Genomic DNA, 23,407 nt, shown 5'->3' with positions numbered 1-23,407 from the left:
CATTCGTGTCACTCCCCAAAACCTAATGCTGCAGCCTCAGTGTGTCCCCCCGTTACACTCGATCCACCGGCAGATTCTGCTTGCAAGAAAACTTCCCCACGGTTTGGTGATGATCTTTTTATTTGTTAAGGGTGGGTGTTCATTTCGGGGGGAAGGAATTGGGGGGGGGGGAGGGGGTGTCCTGCCAGCAAAACCAGACAAGACACGGAGGACCAGCCTGGGGGGGCTCATCCACGGAAAACGCTTCCCGGAGTGGCCACGCTCTTTTACCAGGATGGGCAGCCACGTCCGAGCGGGAAAAGCGGGAAGGGGGAAAAACGCTCCCCCACCTCATCATTTAACATCAACCCCCACATCCACCACTGGCGTGAAATGCTACCATGGGAAGGAACCAGAAATGCTTCATTCCCAGAACTAAACACGGTGCATGGAGCAGACCCCAGGCCCCACGAGTGGGAGACCCCACGAGTGCAGAGCCACCCTCCTCGGCCCCACTCCGGTACCCAGCAGAGACCCCGACAGCGCATCCCGGCCGTGCTGAGTCCCTGAGCTCCAGAAAGTGGGGCAAAATTTGATAATTGATCGCTTAGTGAGGCAAAAAAAATTAAATATGTGTATATACACACACATTCCTGGTCCTGGAGGGATATTGTTGGGTTTTTCTGCTGACGTTGGGAGTTCGCTATCGCTACTTCTAGAGTGACTCTCTGTGAGGTGAAAGGTAACGCGATCGCCTCCCAATTCTATCTTTAGAAAACACATTCAATTAAGGTAATAACTTAAAGCTCATTAGGGCTGCGAAGGGAACCTTCCTACAGCCAAACACCCATGGAAACAGCTCGGGCACCCCAACAGCGGAGGGAGGAGGGTTGAGCCCATCTACCCTCGCCAAGAATTGTGCCTTTTGCTAAGGAAAAGCTTCGGGGGAAAAAAAAGAGGATTTTATAGCCACGAGGCTTGTGTGGTTTCCACTGAGCCGAGTGGAGGAGCCGGGGATAAATCCTTGCGCGGTATGGGATAACAAAAAAGGAGAATGCAGCTGAAATCACTCAGGGTGTGTGTTCCCCATCATCGGGCTGGGAAAATCCCTGGGAAATCTTCTACTCCCCAAAACAGTGCTGCGGGAAGGAGGTGAGATCAACCTGGAAGGTGTTGCCCGGAATCCCTTCAAAACTGCCCAGAAAAAGAAAAAATAAAAAAAGCGAGGAAGGGGGGGAGAAAGCTGGATCTGGGCTGTCTGAGCACACCGTGAAAGTGGGGGGCGAGGTGGGGAAACGAAAAATCAAGAATCCTCCTGCCGAAACCTCTCGGGAAGCCCACGGAGATGGAGTCCCCTCACTATTGTCTCTATTCCTCTGGCCGGGGCTTGCTGGGGTGGGGGGAGAGAGAATTTGGGCACAGGCGCAGGCGCATCCACACTCATACCCCCCCTCCCGCACCCACCCCGCACCGTGAAGTTCATTTCCAGCTACGATGGCTGGTGATTCAAAGGTTAAACATAACTAATGAGGCTTTAAATGGCACCCGGGGTTTATCATAAATATCACAGACCTGCCTCGATGCCTGCAGTTTAGGTCCGAATATACATTAAAGCAATAGTCAGATACCCAGAGATCATTAAAATAAATAAATACATGGAAAATTATGTATATATATATATGCGCACACATACATATTTTTCCTTCTGTGTGTGTGTATATATATATACATGGAATATATATATATGCAGAATATATATATGGTGTGCGTGTATATATATATTCCATATTTTCCCATATATATGGAATAAATTTTTTCCTTGTGTTTTCCAGCTTACTAGGGGAGCCTGTGATTCTCACAGCTCGTGTGGCTGACCCCACCTCTTGCTCTCTTCCTGGCACACAGTTAGACGCGTATACATCGAAATAAATACCTACACACACACACACACACACAATCGATTTCGGCTCTGCCTGTACCAAGATTTGCAGTCGGACCCTCCATAAATAAAATCCATACGTTATTGTTAGGGATAACCGCTCTACCGGCTGCAGAGGGGAGGTTGAGGATGTTTTATTCGCTATAATTAAACTGCCTTGTCTGCTCTGGAGAAAAAAAAAAAACAAACACCCTCTCTGCCCCCCACCCCGGAGAAAAGTTGTCGATAATCAATAATTCCCCCTTCCCCAGCTGTGAAAACACAGTCTCAGAGAGGTTATTTCTTTAATATCATCGCTGCAATCTTCGTTTCCAAGGAGGGGGAGAGAGCACCCTCCGTCTTGATCTCCCCAAATCAGCCTCTTTGGCATTGATCCTGCGCTTTGTGTGCGCAGAGTATACTCGCTTTAAAACGATTTCCATTAAACGCGGCCGCCTACATTGGTAGGATCGACCTAATGACTTTGTGGGGGCGCTGGGGAGGGAGAGTGGGGATGGGGGGGAACCTCGGAAATTAAAATAATCCCCCCTTTTCCCCCCTTCGTCCACATCTTCCATTCACCCAAGTCGGGGGCTTGGGAATGAAGTCAAAGCCAGACCCCAACAAATAGCCTCAGTTGTAAATTCCTATCCACTACAGTCAAGGTGCAAAATGTATTTATAAAAAATATATAAAGCACGTGGAAGAGGAGAATTTTAATTAAATCTTACTGCGGCTCTAACAACATCGAAGTGATATTTCATTCGGAGCCCGCCTCTTGCTTGTGTTTTATAGCGTTTTCTTGCCTCTGACTTTTTTTAAAATATTAGACGAGGTACAGAATTATAAATGACTCTTTCCTTATCTGTGCTGCTCACATATCCAGGATCAGAGGAGCTGATTAAGAAAGAAGTCAGAGGCAACGTTGGATTCATAATGATTCGGAATAATGAATCCTTATCTCTGCTTTCCAGATTATCACCCTTTCAGCTCCCAATGTTTTGTTACATGGGATAATTTATTGCATCTAATACATCACAATGAATCTGATGGCGGAAAGCGATGGGCAATGTTGGGGGAAAAAAATCGTGGGTCCTTATTTTAGTTTAGTTTTATCCTGGGGGCAGCGCGAAACTGATTTTTTTTTTTTAATTGGGAAAATATAAGGTAAATCTGATAATAATAATAAAAAGAAGTTGAGGGGGGATGATGAGGCGCTTTAATTAGTGTGTCACTTTCAGACTGAAATTAAGAAAATCGACCGGAGATTCTCCTCTCGGTGGCTCTGAGATCCTAATTTTACATGATTTATTTTTTATTTAAGGGGGAGATAATGCATCATAAACCTTGAATAAAGCACGGAGCCGGGCTAAGAGAAAACACAATTTGCATCTCTCTTTACCCCCCCCCTTTTTTTTTTTAAAGGGAGGGCTGCCAATAATGTTCATTTTTTCTCCCCGCCCCGTTGCCAAATAAATACATGCATAGCAAAAAATCGATAAGGTTTCTGCGAGGAGTCTCTCCCCTCTCTCTCCCTGTGTCTCTGCCTCCTTTTTTTTTTTTTTTTTTTTTAAGGCATTTCTCATAAACTGGAGAAACTCCGCGTGTTGCTTTGTATGCAAATGAACGCTGCTCTGTGTTTCTGGCTGCAGAAATGAAATAGGGGATGGAGGGCGGGGGGGAAAACATTCACCTGAAATTATTGATATTCGCGTGCCTGAGGAGGGGAAGATCTGCTGATATTTTGCTGGATTTGAATGTATTCGTTTGAATCCTTGAAGGGAAGCAGCAGCCGGGCTCTGCCTTCTCACCTGCACAGGGAAAAGCTGCATTTCAAACATTTTCTGCGGCGAATAAAACCCCCTTTGCTCCATTCTGAGGGATGGGGTGGGGGAGGGAGGGATTCCCACAGTAATAAAAACTCAACCCAAAACTTCATCTCAGCTGAACCACCGCATGGGTCAAACCCGATAACGGGATTTGGGATAACCCCCCCAAAACCCTGCCAGGGGCTGGGGAATGATCCCGACCCGTGCTGGAGCATCCCCGCCTCTGAATTTCTTGGGCAGCACAGGAGAGAAAATGGTGCCTAAAATCCTTTTCGTGGTCAATTTGCTGCGTCTCGATTGTGTGTTGGGTTTTTTTGTTTAAGTTTTTTTTTCCCCTTTTTTTTCCTTCTTTGTGTGCATAAAGATGATGATAAAATTTCTGGGGACAGGTGCTGGCGGTTCTATTCTGCCTTGGTTTAAGTTTCCCTGGCTCCCTCTCATACCTTCTTGGCTCTCACGGCACAGGGACGGTGTTTAATCATTAACCACGTCTAGCACGGTCCTTTTTTTCCAGGAAGGGAGAGACGTTTCTAAAATGAGGTTGAAAAATAACTTGGTTTTCCCCTTTGCCTAAAGGGAAAGGCTCCCACCCGGGGTCTTGAGTGGGGGAGACCTTCCACCCCACCCCCTCTCCACGTCTCCCCGCTATAGGTTCATCGTTTCGTATGCGGTGTTTCACAAATCCCATCCAAACGCTAATCTCGGCTTCCCTACTCTTCCTCCACCGTATATACCGTGCAATATTTGTCAAGGAATTTCAAGTATCAATTATAACCTCAATTTTTGATACCCACCCCCCCCAATCTGAAGTGTAGATGATTTGATAGGAATATACATATATATAATACCGGTTCTCCCTCAGATGAATTTATTGGACCGCGTCCCACCCTTAGCTGAACATTCAATATTCCAGCATTATCTCCACACTTAAACTCGCTTTCTCCATTTCTGTGCCAAGATAAATTTGCATAATATTTGCAGTTGTAATTAGCTGATGAACATCTCCCAGCCTTCCCCTTTGTTTTCCGCGCGTTTGGTCTTCAATTGATGCCACTTTTGATCTTTAATATTACAGTATCCCGATAGAGCATTTTGTATCTTATCTGCAGCGCATGAAAGTCGCGCAGAAAGGGAGCGAGAAGGGGGGAAAAAAATGGGGAGAAAGGAGAGGGAGGAAAAGGCACTGAACGAAGCTGAACTAATCAGAGTTTCGAAAGGTTGTTTCAGATGCCTGAATCCTCAGTTACGGGCCAAACGCGATAAATAGTGACATTAGAGCCATTTAAAATAATATAGGGCTCGATCAGGTGAGGTACCGCCAGCATCTCCAGCACCTCCGCATCACCAGAGAAGGGCGCCGAGGGCTCCGGCGGCAGAGCCGGGGCTGGGGACACGGGGTGTGGGGTGGGGGTGGCAGCGTGTGTGTGTCCCCCTCCAGGTTTGGGGACGCCGGGGAAGGCGTCCCGCGGACTTTTAGGGACTCGAGCACTGAAGTTGAGCTTTCCTTTTTTTTTTTTTTTTTTTTTTCCTGCGCGGGGGTGGGAGGGGGTGTGTGTGGAAGATGCTTTTCCTCATCCAACAACTGCATCAGGAGTAGCCGGTACCCCCCGACCCCCCCGCCTCCCGGAGCATCTCGAGTGAGCAGCCCCCCCCCCAGGGTCACCTCCGCTCGCAGAGCCGGGAGTAAAGGATGTTATCACGTCGGGAGGGTTATTAAACCGCTAATGAATGAGTGTCTGTGAGACTCTGGACGGGCTGGAGAGACTGCGGGAGGGGGGTCGGGCGGGAGAGGAGGCAGAAAGGCTCGATCTTCATGCCAATCTCTGGAACAAATAGCTAACATTTAACGTTTACACCCTGCTTGGCGACGAACTGGCGCTCCACGGACCCCTGATCCAGGCTAAAATGTCCAGAAAGCCTTTGGAGAGAACAAGTTCCTAGCTATCAGGTTCTTCTGATCTCTCTCCTCCTTTCATAGGGCTTTGGTTTCAGGCTGGACTTGTCCAATGTCTGCTTTACCGCTGCGCGCTCCTAAATGAGTGTCAAGGAGGCGAATATCAAATAGCAGAGAGGTCAAGGCGATTTGGTTAACCGTTGGCTGGGCTGATGGCTTTAAACTTGTGTGGGAGGCTGGGGACGTGGCAGGGGGGAGGGAAGGAGAGGGGGGAAGGAGTGGGAGCCGAGGGGAAATAAACCCGAGAGAAGGGAAAGCAAGGAGGGGGGGAAGGAAGAGGGTGGCATCTCAGAGAGCCCCCAAAAAGCCGGGGTCAAGGGTCTCACTGTGGTGGAGGGCTGTGGAAACCTTTGGTACAGAGTTTATTGGTGGTCATGGGTAGGCTGGGGTGTCCCCGTCCCTTAAAGGGGAGTGTGTGCGTTTGGGATCATTTGGAAAATGGATGAGTTTTGATGGCACCCACATTTGGGCTTTTGTGTGCTTGATCCCGGGTGTTTTCTGTGGGAAGCTGCAGGGGGTGGGTGGACCCACCCCAGATGAGAGGGTGCAGCCACAGGGGTTTGAAAACAGGGGTGATTTTGTAGCGTGTGGGTGGAGAGGTCACACTGTGTTTGTGTTGGGGGAAAACCCAAAGATGCACCTGAGAAGGTGCAGTTGTGCAGGGCTGGCTGGGAGGGCTGAGCACCCGGGAGGGGTTTGTCACCCTGGGGTGACACTGGGCACGAGGCTCCGAGGGCAGGTAGGACAATGCCACGTGTGTCCATGTGTCAGGAAAAAAGAGGGATGTGTGGAAGAGTTTGCCTGTGGTGATGGGGGTATGGCAGGATGGGTGCAGGTGAAGAGTCCATGCACATATGGAACGTATAGGGATGGTTTTGAAGGGACTGTAGCTGAAGTGTTAATTGGCTGTGGGTGTGGGATGAGCTGTGCAGGGCCTCATGCAGGGAGGAAGGACTGTGGGTTTGAGGGGCCAACGAGCAGGTGTGACTGGGACATGCTGGACCATGAGCAAAGGCAGAACCCGGGGCTATGGAAGGTGGAGGGCAATGCTTTCAGGGGGCAAATCCCCTCCCGGAGTGCTTTTGCACTTCCCAGCACGAGGGTAAGTTGGATGGCTTAGCAGTCAGTGAAGAAACCAAAGAGAAATTTTACTTTGCCCATAACAATCATCTGCTCAGGGGAAAAAAAAAAAAAGAGAGAGAGAGAATTTCCTGGAAGAAAAACTTTTCTATTACTGAAGTGGCCAATGAACAGAACAAATACTCAAGGCCTTTTCCAGCCACACTCCTCAGCTCCAGCCCTCCCTTTCCAGCAATCACATTTTGCTCCTGACATTAGCAGAAAACTCACTCCGGTCCCAGGTAATGTAAAGCTCGTCAGCTGAATCAAGGCAAACAATCGCCATAGGAAATGTGTGCACAGCCACACACGGCTGAGCAGCGCCAGGGTTGTAACCACCACAGAGTTTGCAGGAGCTAAAACCAAGAGGGAGTTAATCGTGGGTTTAATTCCCATGCCCTTGACCTACAAGTTGCAGAGCTCAGGAGTGCAGTGCTGGAGGAAGAAATTCAGGTGAAGCCACCGAGGCTCTCAGGCTAAAGCTGAAGTCTCCATGTTGCCCTGGATTTTGCATTTTTAGCATCTTCTAGGGCATCTGCTCCTTTCTACTCTCCCTTTTGGAGGTGCACAAAGGACTTCAGAGGGTGAAGTCTCAAAAGAGATGTCATCAGGGGCATTTCACTGAAGGCTGGTGAGGATGGGAGAGAGGATGAGCAAGTTTCAGGATCAAACGTGCATTTTGGATCATTTAAAATTTTCTTTTTTAAATTATTATGGGTTTCATTGGCTTGGCTGTTCGGGGCAGCATGGAGCCCAGCAAATATGGGCATCACAAAGGCGTGTCCTTACAGAGAGGTGCCTCGTGTGTGTTGGGACAAGAACCTGTAAGCAATGTGTGTGCAGGGGCTGCTTGTGCACGTGCACACCAGTGATCTCAGATATTCTGTGTTATATACATATAAAAATGTATATATATCCCATAGGAGGCTCAGAGCTATACGTCTCCCCATCACGCCTGCATACATCCACATACATACACCCACCAAGGGTGCGTTTCCGGAGACATTCTCAAATAGAGCAGTGTAATTTCTCCGCTGATTTTGATTGACATGCTGTCCCTGGGATCATGTGTTAATCCCTTCTTCACTCAAGCCTTTTCATAACTCATTTCTCTCTGCTAGATGGAGACTCTGATGGTTACCGAGGCAACGATGATAGCACTAAGCCATTTCCCTCTCTGCACGGAGACCATTATTCCGCATGCATAGGCCATTTGCAACAAAGGTCGCCACAAAGTCATCCACAACACAGCACACGTTTATTAAACTTTTATTATTTTATTTTTTTATTTTCTTTCCCTCCCCCTAACAGAGAAACTAGCCAGCACGTGCACAATATCTCCCTTTTTTCTTTTTTTTTTTTTAAGGAGATCTTTGTAATATAGGTAATAATAACTGTGGCAGATATTATTGTACCCAAAGTATATATCGCACAGATCAGGGGCTTAGAGTTCCTGGTCTGGAAAGATCATGCTTAGATGGTGAGGTTTTGAACCAATGATTCCGATTTGTCTTTTGTTCTCCTATCAAATAGCAACTTTAATAGCAGCTGGAGGAAAAACAGCCAACAGCAATGATATGAGAGCGGTGTGAGGTGAATATCTGAGTGTAAAACCCACATGGAGCTTTGCCCTGCAAAACCAAACGCCTCCCAAAACTGAATAACCATCAGCAACGACCATTCCTTTAAATCCAGTTCCTACCTGGCTCTGGGTTTGAGTTGTAGAGGGTCTGTCTCGTGGTGTTAGGAGCTGGTTTAAGGGTGTTAAAAGCCAGTTCTGGCTTTAAGAGGACAATGGATTAACGTGTTGCTGGAAAGGGCCCCCACTAACCTGTGGTGCTCCCCCCCCACCAGTGAGGCTTTGCCCATATGGGGCCACACTGCTGGGTTTTATTTCAGCCCCATCCTTCGCCTCTGGAGACCGAACGCGATGCGACGCTCCGGGCCGGCTTTTAGCGAGCAGCCCTTTCCCACTGGGAACGGCACGGATGCAGGCACAAACGCCTTCCCGTGGATTTGCGAGTTCAGCACTGGAGCCAACCTTAACAGTGCTAAAGATCTCTGGAGGTCTCCATTTCCACAGCCCCCCACCCTGCTGCGGTGGGTCCTGCAGCCACGGTGGCTGACGGCAGCAGGGGCGGGCGAGGGCTGGGCGGCAGCTCGGACAGTCCTGCGGCATCAGGTCTGCCACGGATGTGAAAGAGGAGGAGAAGATGGCCCACGGTGATAAGCTCCCAGAAAATTTCTATGGTGCCTCCTACTCTTCTCTGTCCAGACAGCTCCCGCACTGCTCCGGGATCTTATCTCTCTGTATTGCTGCACCTCTCTGGCCTCCCTCCTACACTGTCCTGCTCAGGTTGGTGCAAAACACACTCCTAATTGCACTGGCCTGCCCCAAAGCTCTGATCCCATCTGCCCTCTCTGACTCCCATCACTGGCTTCACTGGTTTTAACACCTATTTCACTTAAATGCCTGATGCCGCCTCTTCAAAGCCCAGCCCCGGCTACTTCACTGCCCCTCCCTTTATTTTCAGTTTGGGAATTAAAAAAAATTACAAATTAACAACCTTTAAACATTCAGTTTTTTCTCTTGGATACGTGGAGACACTGATATAACTGGGAAGTCCACATGAGCCCAATGTGTGCAAGTGCATGAAGTAAATCCTGTGCTCGGAAATCCACCTGAAGGAAAACACCTTCCGTGAGTAACCATCACTTGAAGACAAGCCACAGTGGTTTCCAAACCAGCTCGTGTGCTTGTTTACAAAGTTTCTGTTTTGCAAGACATTCAAATAATCTGAGACAAACAGGAGTAGGGGTTAAACCTCCCAATCTGCCGTTTATCTGAAGAATCACTTTCTCACTTCGATACAACCACTGAGGAGGAGGATGAAACACCCTCGGTCCAGCTGACACTCAGCAGGGGGGTTTATGGTGGGGGGTGAAGTGGCTCCTCTGCTGAGGGGCTGATTTAGCAGAGGTGTTTGAAGAAAGCAGCTGCCCTGGATCCACAGTGGTTGGTGTCCAAGAACTGTCACCTCCACCTTTTTGAGCTGATGGTGAGCCAGAGTGAGGCTTGTTCCACCAGTGCAACATTACAGTGGGGAAATCCAGGAGAGGCTGATCCTGCAGACAAGGGCTTGCTGTCAGGAGGATGCTCTGTCTCATGGCACTCCTCACTGTATTCCCAAACCACATCCCAACTTTTTGAATAAAAGCCCGTTACCCTTTTCCCCATCCCCTGCACCATCCACCGCCCTGGCTGCTCTTGCATCACTCCTTCCATTGAAGTCTCCAGCCTGACTGGCTTGATATTAAAAAAAAAAGTGTGGAAAAAATTTATTTATCATGATTTCTGCTCATAATGAGCTCTCCCAGCTCATGTAGGGATGCTCAAGGCCAGGAAATGCACAGGGATATTTACTAGTGATGCAGCCCTGGGATGGTGCTGGGACTTTTGAGCGAAGCGTGGCAGGTATTTCCAAGCCCCCTGCACTAATTGATGGGCTCTCTATATATCATGCCAGATAAAGGGCTCTTGCACAGTAAATGCTGATGTTTAGAACATCCTGATAGTGTTTTGTTAACAAGAAGATAACAGGAGAGCAAGATACGTTTGTTTAGCTGCCTATAGATAAACGCAATGGGGTCTTTGTTAAGTTTTCATGACTGATGGCAGGTACTAAATGCAAGAAATAATACCTCAGGTCCTGATTGGAGCTACTGTAGCACAAATTATAACCCATGGCACTGACCCATGAGGGGGGATGGAGGGGTTAAAGGCTGCAGGAGTGAAGACCTGGGATTTTTTTTTGGGTGGCGACCCTTTTTTCCTGAACTGACAATGGTTTGCTATGGCTTTTCCAATCCTCTGGCATTGTGGTATCCACCAGAAAACAAGGAATGAAAAAGGTGTTGGTAATAAGGTATTTATGGAAGCAGAAAGGCAGAGAGGCTACAAAAATTCCCAGGGAGAGCGTGGCAGAGAACAGCGCCAGTCGAAATCCAGACCTATTCTCCAAGGCTTTTCACTGGCTCATCCAGGGTAGGATGCCCCAAAAGTCTTTGGAAACAGAGGGCGAGCAAAGCTGTGTGGCAGAATCACATTGAGCAGGTCCCGAGCACCCTTCTCCCCCCACCCCAGGAGGGTGCTGAGTCAAGGCAGCTCCTGCCTCCCTCCCAGGTTTGCCTTCCCAGGGTGCTTATTAGCATTTCTCCCCAAACCACCTGCTAATTGCAAGGTGGGTCACTGCCAGCCCTCTTACAAAAGACCATTGTTGTTGAGAGGAGATGGGGTGGCCCTGGCCCTTAGTCGTGGCAGGAGAGGGGCTCTGGGGTCTGCCCACAGTGCTCCCTGGTGATGTCCCAAAGGTGTCCCCGTGGATGTTCCAACCTGCCAAGGCCAGGGACAGATTACCAGCAGGGGGAGAGGTGCTCAGCCAGGCTTCCAAAGCCTATGGCTGCGAAACCTGTCCAGGTTTGGAAGTCAGGCCATGAAACACCCCAGCTCCTGTCAGCTGTTGAAAGGGATTATAATTACAGTATCTTCAGCACCATCTTTCCCCAGAAGTCAGTAATTGGCCACCCTTTTTTTGTTTTTTTTCTTCTTGTGTCATGTTTTGTTTCATCCTTCTCGTGTCTTTCAGGAGAGGAAAGTGCAGGAGCTGCACTGGGGTGATGCTAAAAGCACCCACGACCCTTGGGTCGGTGCCTTTCTGGTGTGTCCCTCAGAGCAAGGGCATGAGGAGGGCTCCAAGCCTGGCTCCCTGGCTGAAAACCTCTGGGATGGTGGGAGTCTCAGCTCCTCCTCGGATGGAGGTGAAACCAGAAAGCAGCTGTGGCAGCTCCAAGCTGGTGCTGGTTTTGCACAAGAGCTTTGATGCCCAGCCTAATGTCATGTTTTGGCTTCCTAAGAACTGGGAATGAGGAGCTCAGTGTTCCTTTAGAATGGGAAGGGCCCTTGGGGAGGTTGTGCAGTTTGGGTTTTGTTTTTCTACCCCAGCCGCTCATATGGGTATTTATTCGTTGGTTGTTTTCAACACTTTTAAGGAGTCAAAAAGGGCTGGAGAAGAAAGCGCTGAACTGGATTTGTGTAGTGTCCCAAATTATTTACAATAACATCTAGACTAACCCCGTTCCTTGCCCAGAGAGAGACCAGGAGCTGCTCATTTCTACTCCTGCTTTGTGCACTCCTTTCCTATCCAGCATCAGGACCGTGCCGAGCCCCTTTCTAAATTCAGATTAATTTCCAGCTATGGTTCTCCCCAGGCAGAAATATTGAAAGAGGACAGAGACTTTGTACTCAAGGCTGGATTATACATATTAACACACTCAAGCTTGAAAAATTCATGGATTGGGTAGAAACTCTGCCCCACAACTCATTGGGAAGATCCTAAATTTGCATTTCACAACCACCTGTGATGTGGGACTCACGTTGTGCTTCCGAGTGAGCGCTTGGCCCCAGTGTCAGAGCCAGCCCAGAGCGATGGAGAGATGTAAATGAAAAGCTAGTGGATCTTCCTGAGACAACTTTGAACAGGCATCCAAAAAATGAATGTGTTTTCTTCTAATTAGGAGTGTTCGTTATATCTCATGGTGATCTACAAAACAAGCCACATGCCAGTTATTGCTGGTACAAGCACAACAATTCTGACTGTGGGAAAAAAGTATTTCCAGGCATGTAGGACACAAAACTTACTAAAGGCATTTTAATGACACTTTAATTAATCTCTAGGCATAGGTTAAACAGAGAATATCTAAAAAGGTGTGTATGTGTGTGGGGGGTAATAACGAAAGTTAGGACTCAAATCAAAAGATGCTTTAGTACCTGCATATGTTATTAAATATAATTATATTCATTTAAAATATCCCCACGCACAAAAAATGGTAAACTGGAACGGAGGTTGCAAGTAAATCTCAGTAAATCAAGGCTGAAAAAAAATGTATCAAAAGAATGTTATGATTATCATACGAACAAAAACAAACCTGAATAAATTTAGAGTTAAGGTGAGACTTAAAAAAAGAGATCCCGAGGAGTTAGGTGTGGAAAATTACCCAGTGGAGGCAGCTAAACCACTTCAACTCGGAGATGGGTTGCAATAACCTAAAGAAAAAGCAAGTGTGGATTTAGAAACACGTTATCCTGACCCAGGACCACAGAAATGGAAATGCCTTTCTCAGATACCTGTTGGCTGATAGAGTTTATGGCAACCAGCTGGGAGACTCTCACTTCCAGTTTGCTCACCAGATCACAGTCCTCTCTTTGTGTACGTCTGTGACAAAGCAACTGGGGTCTCTGCAGAGATGCATCTTTTGCTTCAGGAAGAAAAGAACCTGATTTTAGCCCAAAATACCACTTCCTGCCTAATTCTTGCAAGTGCTTTCCTGAGCTCTCCTTGCATCGTACCCCAGTTGTGGTTGGGAGGTGTGTCAGGCAGCCTCGGGGGGAGCCCATGCACAGACATCTCCCCATGCCTTTGGTTTGGAAGGACCTTGCAGAGGGATCCAGACTTCTGCATGTCTCTTACAGGAAGATCTTGGCAGCCGAGACCCCTCTTTTGGGATAAACACTCAACATAAACTGGTGCCCCCAGTGACAGGTTCATATAAAGGTGCCTGGAAAAGTACCTGGAGAGGTACCCAAGGATGGAGCCTCAAAGGTGTATTTTGCAACAAATGTCACTATTAAAGCCAGGATTAGCTGCTAGAGGGATCCTTAAGCTTAGAAAGCAGAAGAAAGTTTCCCTTCCTGTATCATCAGGCAACTCCTCTGCAGATCCTGACCCTCTTGGCCTCAGACAGCTCCGGCACCAGCCGCCTGCTTGGCGTCCATGGGAGCTCAGAGGTGCCTGTTCCCATCTTGGCTTTGCCCCCGACGTGCTCTGTGACCTGGCACAAATCACGTCACCGCCCCGCTTCGGTTTCGCTGTTCCTAATGCCAGCAAAAAAACAAATCAGTCCTTGTTCACAGAAAGTGAGTGACGCTAGCCCGGCCCCAAGATTTCTCCAAGCACATCTGATGGGAACTACCACAGCTTTTGAGTCCTTAAGCCACTAAACTAATGACAATGCTGAACATTATCTGGTTTTATTACCCTTTCCCACCAATGCCTTGCCCAAACGCACTTATAGGAATGGCAAGGTGGGATGTGCTGCATCCGTGATGGCAAAATTTGGCTAGATAGCTCAGGAGGTCATAGAACCAAAGAATGGTTTAGGGTTGGAAGGGACCTTGCAGATCATCTAGTTCCAACCCCTCTGCCATGGGTAGGGAAACCTTCCACTAGACCAGGTTGCTCCAAGCCCCGTCCTGACCTTGAACACTTCCAGGGATGGGGCATCAACAGTTTCTCTGGGCAACCTGTTCCAGTGCCTCACAGTCAAGAATAACATCCTAATACCCAATCTAAATCCACCCTTTTTCAGGGTAAAAAAAGCCTGGAAGATCTACCTCCTGAAGATGACAACAGGCAGGGGGAACGCGTGGTGTCAGACAAGTAAAAGTGAGGGACCCATTACGAGCAGCAGGACACTTGTGATTGAGATAAGGATAACTCAAAATGGAGGTAAACAGCTAAATTACTAAGTCGTTGCAGAAAATCAGAGTACCTTGGGGGAGGCAATGCCACGAGCGCACTCAGCTCTGAAAACATTTTGCAACGTGTGCATCCAAGGCTGGATTCATACCAGAGGCCTGAGTAATGTGATTTGGCAAGTGTTAACTCCATGACCAGTGCATGCCATCCAGAAGGGAGAAGAAAAACAAAGACATGATGCAGCTGTGCAGCCACTTAAGCATGGCTTTGGTAAACAGAGTGGGTATAACACTCACCGGAGCCTCGGGCACAGGCCAAGGCACTGGCTCCTCCCTCCACCCACCTGCACACTGGATGACTTGTACAAAACTTGGCCTAGTGGGAGCCCTGGAAATTAATCTGGTGCCCCCTGCATCTCCCCACCACCCTCCTTCCCCAACACCACACCAGCATATTTGCTTCTGCTTGTAAACACAACCAGACCACCAACTGAGGCCAACCGAAAACGAGGAGTCAGGTGGGTATCCCAGGATCTGTTCCCTGTTAAAAGCCCAGGGAATGCTTTCCAGCGAGCTGGTGGAGCGCAGCTTTGCCAACACGGGCACCTGGGTGTGGGAAGAATGCTGGCAGAGCGATGAACTCATTAAGGTGGAGCTCTGTCACCACCTCCTGAAGGAATCTGAGATGAGTCCATCGCTGCTCCATATCCTTGTGCAATGAGTGTAGGAAGGATCAGTCACTGGAGCTCTGCACTCCCCTGCTCTACACAACGAAGCCAACGCCACCAGGAGAAACAGGAGCCCTTTCCATGTAAGCAAACTGATCCTGCTGATATCAAGTGACTCATTAAGGGCTTACAAAACTTAAGTAGACCATAGTGTTGCTCTCTAGTAGTGGGAACTTCTTGGCTTCAAAGGAGGATTTGATACCTGCCAAAAGCTCACCTCGGGCCTCGCCGTCGTTAGCAAATGCAGATCTGCCCTGGGAGGTGCTTGCAAGGAGTTGCAAACTGCTTCTGTTTTTACTCTAAAGAATTAAGTTTTCCAAAGGTTCTGGGCAGGGAGAGGAGCTGGACCTGCACAGGACTGATGACAAACTCCAAAGCCTGAAATGGTGGTGATGAGGGGTGAAGGTGGAATCAAGCTGTTATGCTGGACAAATACACCTACTCAAACTGTGTTTTCTCAATAGCTTAAAACATTTCACCCTCTGCTCTCCCCTTCATCCTTTTCCCACCCAAAGCCCCTCAAAAGAATGAAAATATCCCATGTTGATTAGATTCATTAGAGACAAACAGATAGTGATAGGATGTGAGGGAATGGCTTTAAACTGAAAGAGGAGAGACTTACATAAGATATTAGGAAGAAAATTCTTGACTGTGAGGCTGGTGAGGCACTGGAACAGGTTACCAGAGAAGCTGTGGATGCCCTATCCATGGAAGTGTTCAAGGCCAGGTTGGATGGGGCCTTAAACAACCTGGTCTAGTGGAAGGTATCCCTGCCCATGGTAGGGGTTTGGAACTGGATGATCTTTATGGTGCCTTCCAACGTAAACTGTTCTATGATTCCGTGATTCTGTGATCTACAAAATAGCTAAATAGTCATCTTAAACAAATCTGAATTGAACTCACTGGGACTTCAGATCACAGGGCAAAAACAGGCCATTCCTCAGGCCCCCACAGGTTGTGCAGCCAAATCTTGAAGAGCACAGAAACCATGGACATAGACAATCAAATGGAGCAGGATCAGCTTCCAAAGGAGTTGGTAGGCAGGAGATGCTTCTCCCAATTCTAAGGGTTTTGCAAAATAGATCCCCTGTGATCTGATTAAAATAAGTGAACAGAGTCTTAATAAAGGTTAAGTGGGTGCACAGCAGTGGTTGCTTGAGCTCACGGCTTTGCCATGTTTCCTATGAAACCTCCTGGTAGACTTAAAAACCATCCCAGACATGACAGACGTGTGACACATGAAGTTTAGGTTCAGTGAATTAGGAAGACATTTCTCCATTACAAACTGTCCCCAACTTAGTGCATCTCCATGGGACTCTTGCTGGTTCAGCTCAGGACTTTGCACAGGTCATGGTTATATTCCCTAAACATCATCTCGTGTATTAGAGAGCTACAACATCTCCAGTGGGATCCTCAGCATGAAACTGATGAACATCCTTGCTCTGGGAAACTCTTTTTTTTTTGGTCAGCAATCCTGAAACCAAAACACGCAGCATTTAGCCAGAGGCAACTGTGAGGGCTGGAGGGATGTGCTTCCTCCTGAGCTGTGGCACTGCAAACCCAGCCTTTCAGAGAGTAGATGGCACTAAGAGCCAATGGTGGGGCCGGGTTATTAGATACTGAGCAAAGGCCTGGATTTTGGGCTTGACTGAGCATCTGTCTTTGCAGAAAATATAGAGAACAACAGCATCACTTCATCCTCAGCATCTTAATACGTGCCAGCTCCAAGCACCAACGCAGACATTTCACAGCCCACGAGGCCCAGAGAAGGCAGCTATTGTACGAATTGTGAGAGGCGTATTTCGACGTCCCCCAAGTAATTCTGAGCAAGAAGCTGCTTCTCAGATAAACCCCACTAGATATCCCTGGAAGCAAAGAAAAGCCAGTAGCAAAATATGGTCTCAATGTGAGCTCAGCCTGGCTCCTTTCACAGAAAGGCTCAAAATCAGTGGATGAAGAGGGTTGGATTTATGTTGGAAAAGAATTGGAAGAAGGTCAACTAAAGCCTGTAAAGCCAAAGTATCTGTCTGGTTCAGTAGGGTAGTAGATGGTTTCCAGCTCCCAACCTCAATGCAAACACATTTGCAGTTGAGGAGCAGGTTCAAGGACATATCTGTCACCAGGGAAGTTCCCGATAGCTCTGTGCTTTTATCCATCCCATGTGAAGGGTGTTATTCTGGTTATTTGACCTGTGGGAAGGTCTGGGCTTCATATCACCTGGATCCAAGGCTGAAGTGGAGCTGCCAGAGCAGGAAATGTTATCCATCTCCCCTGGATGGAAACTGGGACGTGCACTGATCCTGTACCCAAATGCACCAGTAATGCCATGACAGAACTGAGAACTGGGTCCAGTTTTCCTGATAAAAGACAATGTTTCTCCCTTTGAACACGTGCAATGTGAACCATGGAGAGAAGACAATTCTTACAGCATTTACTAAAAAATGTTGTAAATGACAACTTAATTAAAAATAAACAACTGCACACTATTCCCTGTCCCTATTTCTTAATTAATTTACATAAAAGGAAAAAAATTATTCTTTGAATTTGGATGCCAAATGAAAAAAAAAAAATCCACAACAAACAGTGCCCAGTCCCACATCTGGCGAGGGATCAGCTTGAAGGAAGAAGACTGAGGGTGTCCTGCACACAACAAAGCTACAGCAGCCCCACGGGCCCAGGTGACACCAGAGTGTTGGGCTGGTGACATGCCATCACACTTGTCATTAGGCCCACAGTAGCCAAATGACAGGCACAGTGAGTTGTTAAACCCATGCTGGCTTAAGGAGGAATTGACAGGCAAGACTTTGGAATTTGTAAACCAAATTCCTGCTCATGACAGGTGACAAAACCCGAATTTTTGAAAATGTGTTTTAAGTCTCCTTCTCTTTCATCCCCTCATTTAGGTAATAAAATCATGTAATTATTTTCTGTTTGGGTTTGTAAAGCTGTTTCGAAGTAATTTCGGGAGCGTTCACATTGAGAACATAACAGGGAGTTGTGTTCATACGAAATGACTTTCAGCTTGTGTTTTACAAAATGCTTGGAAAATCTTCCATCTATCTTGGCTTTGACACTTTGTTTTGTGAAAAAAATTGACCTTCTTGGTCAAAGCTTGAGGCAGCCATCACTGAATCACAGAATGGTTTGGGTTGGAAGGGACCTTAAAGACCATCTATTTCCAAGCAATATCCTGCCAAATCTCAACTCTCAGCATATGTTTGGAGTCACACTGAAATGAAAGTCCCCACTTGCTCAAGGGAGCCAACAACTGTTGAGCTGCAGTGGCACTGGCAGAGGCCACCAGACACCTGAGCTAAGGGTTCAGCTCTCCGGAGCAGAGAAGGACTGGAAGGAAAATTAAGGGGCATCTGCCAAGGGGGAGCAGATGAAGGGGGCATGGTGATCCAGTAGCCCCCAGTTCTCCTCCTCTCTCTTTGTGAGGAATATCCCAGGATTTAAAGTCCTGGCGCAAGAGGTCACTTCACAAGCGTGAAGAGCTGTGTCTTAGAGTCACAGAATCCTAGGGTGGTTTGGGTTTGAAGATCATCTAGTCCAACCCTCCTGTTGTGGGCAGGGACACCTTCCACTAGACCAGGTTGCTCAAAGCCCTGTCCAAACTGGCCTTGAATATTTCCCAGGGTGGAGCATCTATCATCTCTCTGGGCAACCTGAGAGATGTTTCTGGCAATGTTTTACCACTCTCATTGTAAAAAACTTCTTCTTTAAATCTAGCCTGAATCGACCCTCCTTTAGGTTAAAACCATCACCCCTTGTCCTATCACCACAGGCCCTGCTAAAAAGCCTGACCTCCCCACCCTCTTCACCCAGCGCAAACCCTGAACAGGCTGAACCAACACCTTTGAGGGAAAGCACTCCAGGATCAGCTGCCACAGCTCACAGTTAATGGCTCCTGCTCCCATCAGCCAGGTACGAGCTGTTTGCTGGCTGTAAATCTCCCGTTACAGGCTCCTCTGCCATACAGCACACATGGATTAATAGCAGCTTTCTACTTTTGAGGTTACAGCTGATCCGAAAGTCCCCAGAAGAAAGGGCGAGTTTCCTAAGCAGCATGACTGACAAGACGGCGAAGAGGGAGTTTATTCAGAGCATTATCTAATTCATTCCCCAGTGAAGGAAACTCATCTACTTTCGAGACTTAAAACTTCTAAAGAAAACTGCTATGATCTAAAGAGATTGGCCATAAAACTATTTGTATTGAAAACTTAGCCAGCATGCCTTTAGTGAACTTCATTCATTAACATTCTTCCTGGCAAGGTTTCCATATCTCAGCGTTCATTTTATACTTTAATTTGGTTAGTAGGTCTTTGTTTAATCGTCCTATTGAAAGGAGAACAAAGAAGGTTTAGGTGATACAGTGAAGTAATACACTATATTTTATCTCTGGAAAGCCCAGACAAAGTCAGCAGGCTCTGATACCCTCCGATTCAGGGTGTTTTTTTTATTCCCTTTCTCTTCCAGGACATTTGGAATCACAAATCAGTTGCGGAGCATAAAGATCCTCACTGTACTTAGCTGCGGACACCTTCAGAAGAGAAACACCTTGTCAAGCAGAGAAATGATGCTTTGAGCACGACATACAGCCCCGAAGGAAGATTATCTTGGGAAAACTGCATTCCCATTACTCTGGGGATGGATGCTGTGCATTTGTATCTCTGTCCTCCAACAAAAACCAGTAGTCAAGATGGTTTCTTCCATTTCTGAGCTTTGCGCTTACTGTCTTGATATCAACTTCATGCTTTCTTCCTGGGCACAAAATTCATTGACAAGTTGCAGTTTTGCCTAATGAATAACACGCTTCGCAGCCAGCCCCCAGCAATGCCACTTTCTCCAGTGACCCACAGGCACAGGCTGCCCTAAAGGAGGATTTAAGGGATAAAAAGGGTAAAGGAACTCTCCTGGTTTCACAGTAAATGGAGCTGCTCCCCAGCCCCAATGCCGGCCGCACCAGTGGGCAGCTCCCGGGCTGCTGTAAACTGACACAGCTCCAACTGGCTCCAGATAAAAATCTGGCCCCAGAGTAACGGCAGGAATCAACAAGATTTTCTCACAGAATAGTTTTTACGCTCTTTTCTGGAATATTTACTACCGGTCCTCATTGTCCTGCTTAAATCCACTATGCCTGGTGCACCTGTAAAGGAGGAAAATTGTCCCTGCCTTCTGTTTATACTGCAGCAGATGGTGAGTTGTCTCCTCACTGAAAGCTCTTTAATTCTTTACTTTCTCAACTTTACACCAGTTCTGCTCCAACCACTCATTGAAATGCATGTTTTCCAGAGGCAGAGCTCCCAACTGATGTTCCTCTTGATGAAGCTGCACTCCAAAGCAGGAAAATCACTCAGAGGCTCCAGTGCTCTCCCATGACATCCGTTGAGCAAGCCAACCTGCAGCCCACCTGCCATGCCCTGTTCCCATGGATGGCAGTGTCCAAACCCCAAATCATAAGATGATTCCAAAGAACACAGATCCCAACCATAAAATCAAGCAGGGAATCAAGGGAGCAGCCCTAACTGCTCCCTAACTCCCCATACACTAAGCTTATGGAAGAAACCCAACCTGCGAAGTTCCAGCAGCAAATAGGAAGGTCTGGGGAAGAAGCTGGGCTTGCTCAGCACTAGGGCTGTAAAGAAGGTCCGTGCCACACTGCTGCTCAGGGGGTAACTATTTTTGGAAGCTGATTATTCGTTTATACCCCTGATTCCCGAAACACACCAGCACAAGTGAAAGGGGAGGCAGGCTCAGCACCAAGCCCAGCTTCAAACCGGTGACCCGGAGGTGAAGGGCCCCTTCTCCTGTTACTAATCCCCTCAGCCACACAAGCCTCCTGAAAATGATGCTTTGGTTTTATTGCCACAGGGGTCATTTATAAAATCATAAAACCCAGAGTAAGAAACCAGCCCAGTGGCAGCAAGGCCGAGCATGCACAGAAATAGCTCATCCAAAGAGCCAAGTTCGGCCCTCCCATGGCATCCTGAGTGATTCAGTTGACTAAATGTGAGCAGTTCTGATTCATGGAGAGGAGGAGGAAATGGATAAACAACTTACCAAAAGCTAATTCTTTATTATTGCAACCAGAAATGACCAAAGACGGTGTATTTTGTATGTCTGCACATTTACACGTGGAAAAAACCAAGAAATCAGGTTTGCAACAGCCAACAATTCAAAATAATATAAAATAAAAAGTCAAACCCAGTAACTTTCTTGACTGGTAATTAGGAGGGACGGAATATAAACGAGGTGGCATCGAACAAAGCAGGTAACAGTGCACTTTTAATAAACCAATTTCATCCATATCTCCACTGATTTGCAATTTAACAGTTCTATCAGCAAAGCCTCATTTCCCTAACTGGACTGGTACTTTTATAAACATGACTAATTCATTCTCATTAATATCAATTTGGATGCATTTAAAAAATAACTCTTAATATCTGCACAATAGGTTAAAAGGCTATATTCTCCAACATCAGATGTTTCCAATGCATGGCTTAAAGTAGAAATATCCCCAAATTAAGCAACGAAATCTAAAATTCATTAGAAAACAAAAGGCCTACATTTTTTTTCAAGATTTATTCCTATTTAGCTCTGAGATCCATTGCACTACACTATATAATACTGACTTTTATTTTTTTTTTTTGTCTGCAATTTTCCCCCATATTTTCAAAGGGGAATGTGACTTGTGTTCACTTTATTGGTCTTTCCAAGGGGGATACACAGAGCAGAGGAACACATCTGCATCTCCCCCACCTAAACACGATCCCGATCCTTTTGGCAAACTCACTACTATTTGTTAAAAAAAAAAAAGGAGAAAAAAAGGAAAAAAAAGCTCCTTTCCAGCTACAGATTAACACACCGTAGCTGCCACCAGAAGTGCAGAGCCCCCCTGGCCTAAGCTCCCAATTCAGAAGGCATTTAAGCACATGTATAACCAAGTGTGGGAACAGGCTCCTTGAAGGCAATAGGATTACTCACTTCTTAAGAAGTTACCACATGTTTAAGTATCTGAATCGAGGCCTAATTACGGTGCTGGCCGTCTCCTCGTGCATGCACTGCTGGGGCAGGGCTTGCCAATCCCTCACAGCCATGAGGACAGGGCCTGTGTCACACGGGCTTTTAGTAGCTGCTAGGTTTGTATTCTCAGGGCAAACGACAACAAAAATCCTCAAACCCTACAAAATAATAAAATAAAAAAAAAAATTACTTTATAAATATCAGGTATTTACACATGTGAAAATCTTTTAATGGGAGAAGTGTTTTTACACACCGATGAAATGTACAAGCCATGAAAAGGTACGTTGACAAAGACTAAGAAAAAACCAAAACAAACAAAAAAATACCAACCAAAAATCAAAGTATAAAATATATTACAGGTCCACCAAAAGAAATTCACACGGAAGAAAAAAATCGACACAATAGAAACTTTTTTTTTTTTAAAAATAGAAGATATATCACAAAAGCTTGAACATGTTTATTTCATGTTAGTACTAAAAATCAAGGAAAAAAGCTTCATATATTCTCGTCACAAAAATATTTACCAGCCACTTTTTATTTCCACATTATGATTATCTGGCTCAGCAGGAGTCGAGGCTGAACTGTATCCAGACTACAGAAATCATTCCAGAAGGTTGTCTCAGTTTACAACTTACTGCAATTTACATTTTCTCCTCCTCTCAGCACCTTCCTGCAAAGGTTCAAGAGGGTTTAATAACAAATCGAGAAGGAATAGGACAGATATCTGTATTTACAACATTCATCCGTGTTGCTGCCGAGCCACAGGAGCGGGAGCGGCACCAGGAACCACCCAAGTCTTCACAGCGCTCTGTGTAAATTCCCCTTGGGAAGGGAAACAACAGCATGAGAATGTGCCAAAATCCAATCCCCTGGGCTCGGATGGTCTGTGGAACCCAACAGCCCCCGAGCGAGGGCATCTCCTCGCCCCGGATTCGCTCCAGAGACACAACCCCAACAGCCGGTGGCGGAGGGGGACACGAGCAGGATGGATCCCTCCCACAGCCGAGTCAGGGCGGGAGGTGCCGCGGCGACCGCACGACTTCAGTCCGCTGTGCTGTCCTCAGTGCGCCCTGTGCTTCCTCTTCTTGTGTTTTTTATCCTTCCTTTTGTTGGCACACTTGGAGCAGAACCATTGCATCTCTTCTGGGGGTGCGGCAGTCAGCCCAACGCAAGGCCTGTGGGCAGGAAAATATTGTATCAGCTCGGTGGAGTAACGTTACTTCTGTTTCTTACCCCCCCAAAAATACAACTTTTCAGTGGGAGACAGGTCTATTAATATATCAGTTACATTATCATTCTCTTAATGAATGTAATGATCTA

General features: G+C 47.0%; 1 protein-coding gene across 1 annotated transcript in view; it reads right to left on the bottom strand.

The window, feature by feature from the left end:
- Window positions 1-21,120: 21,120 nt before the first annotated feature.
- Window positions 21,121-23,407, bottom strand: part of TAF3 (TATA-box binding protein associated factor 3) — a 117,537-nt gene continuing 115,250 nt past the window's right edge. The window contains exon 7 of the mRNA XM_051795216.1: window positions 21,121-23,262. Coding sequence (XP_051651176.1) covers window positions 23,148-23,262 — 115 coding nt within the window. The 3' untranslated portion in view covers window positions 21,121-23,147. The remainder of the gene's footprint in view (window positions 23,263-23,407) is intronic.

The sequence above is a fragment of the Manacus candei genome, unplaced genomic scaffold (assembly GCF_025592945.1).
Source record: "Manacus candei isolate 608988 ecotype Guabito, Panama unplaced genomic scaffold, ASM2559294v1 h1tg000042l, whole genome shotgun sequence".
Classification (NCBI taxonomy): Eukaryota; Metazoa; Chordata; class Aves; order Passeriformes; family Pipridae; genus Manacus; species Manacus candei.
Note: the sequence above shows the minus strand (reverse complement) of the source record. Positions and strands in the feature narration are given on the sequence as shown.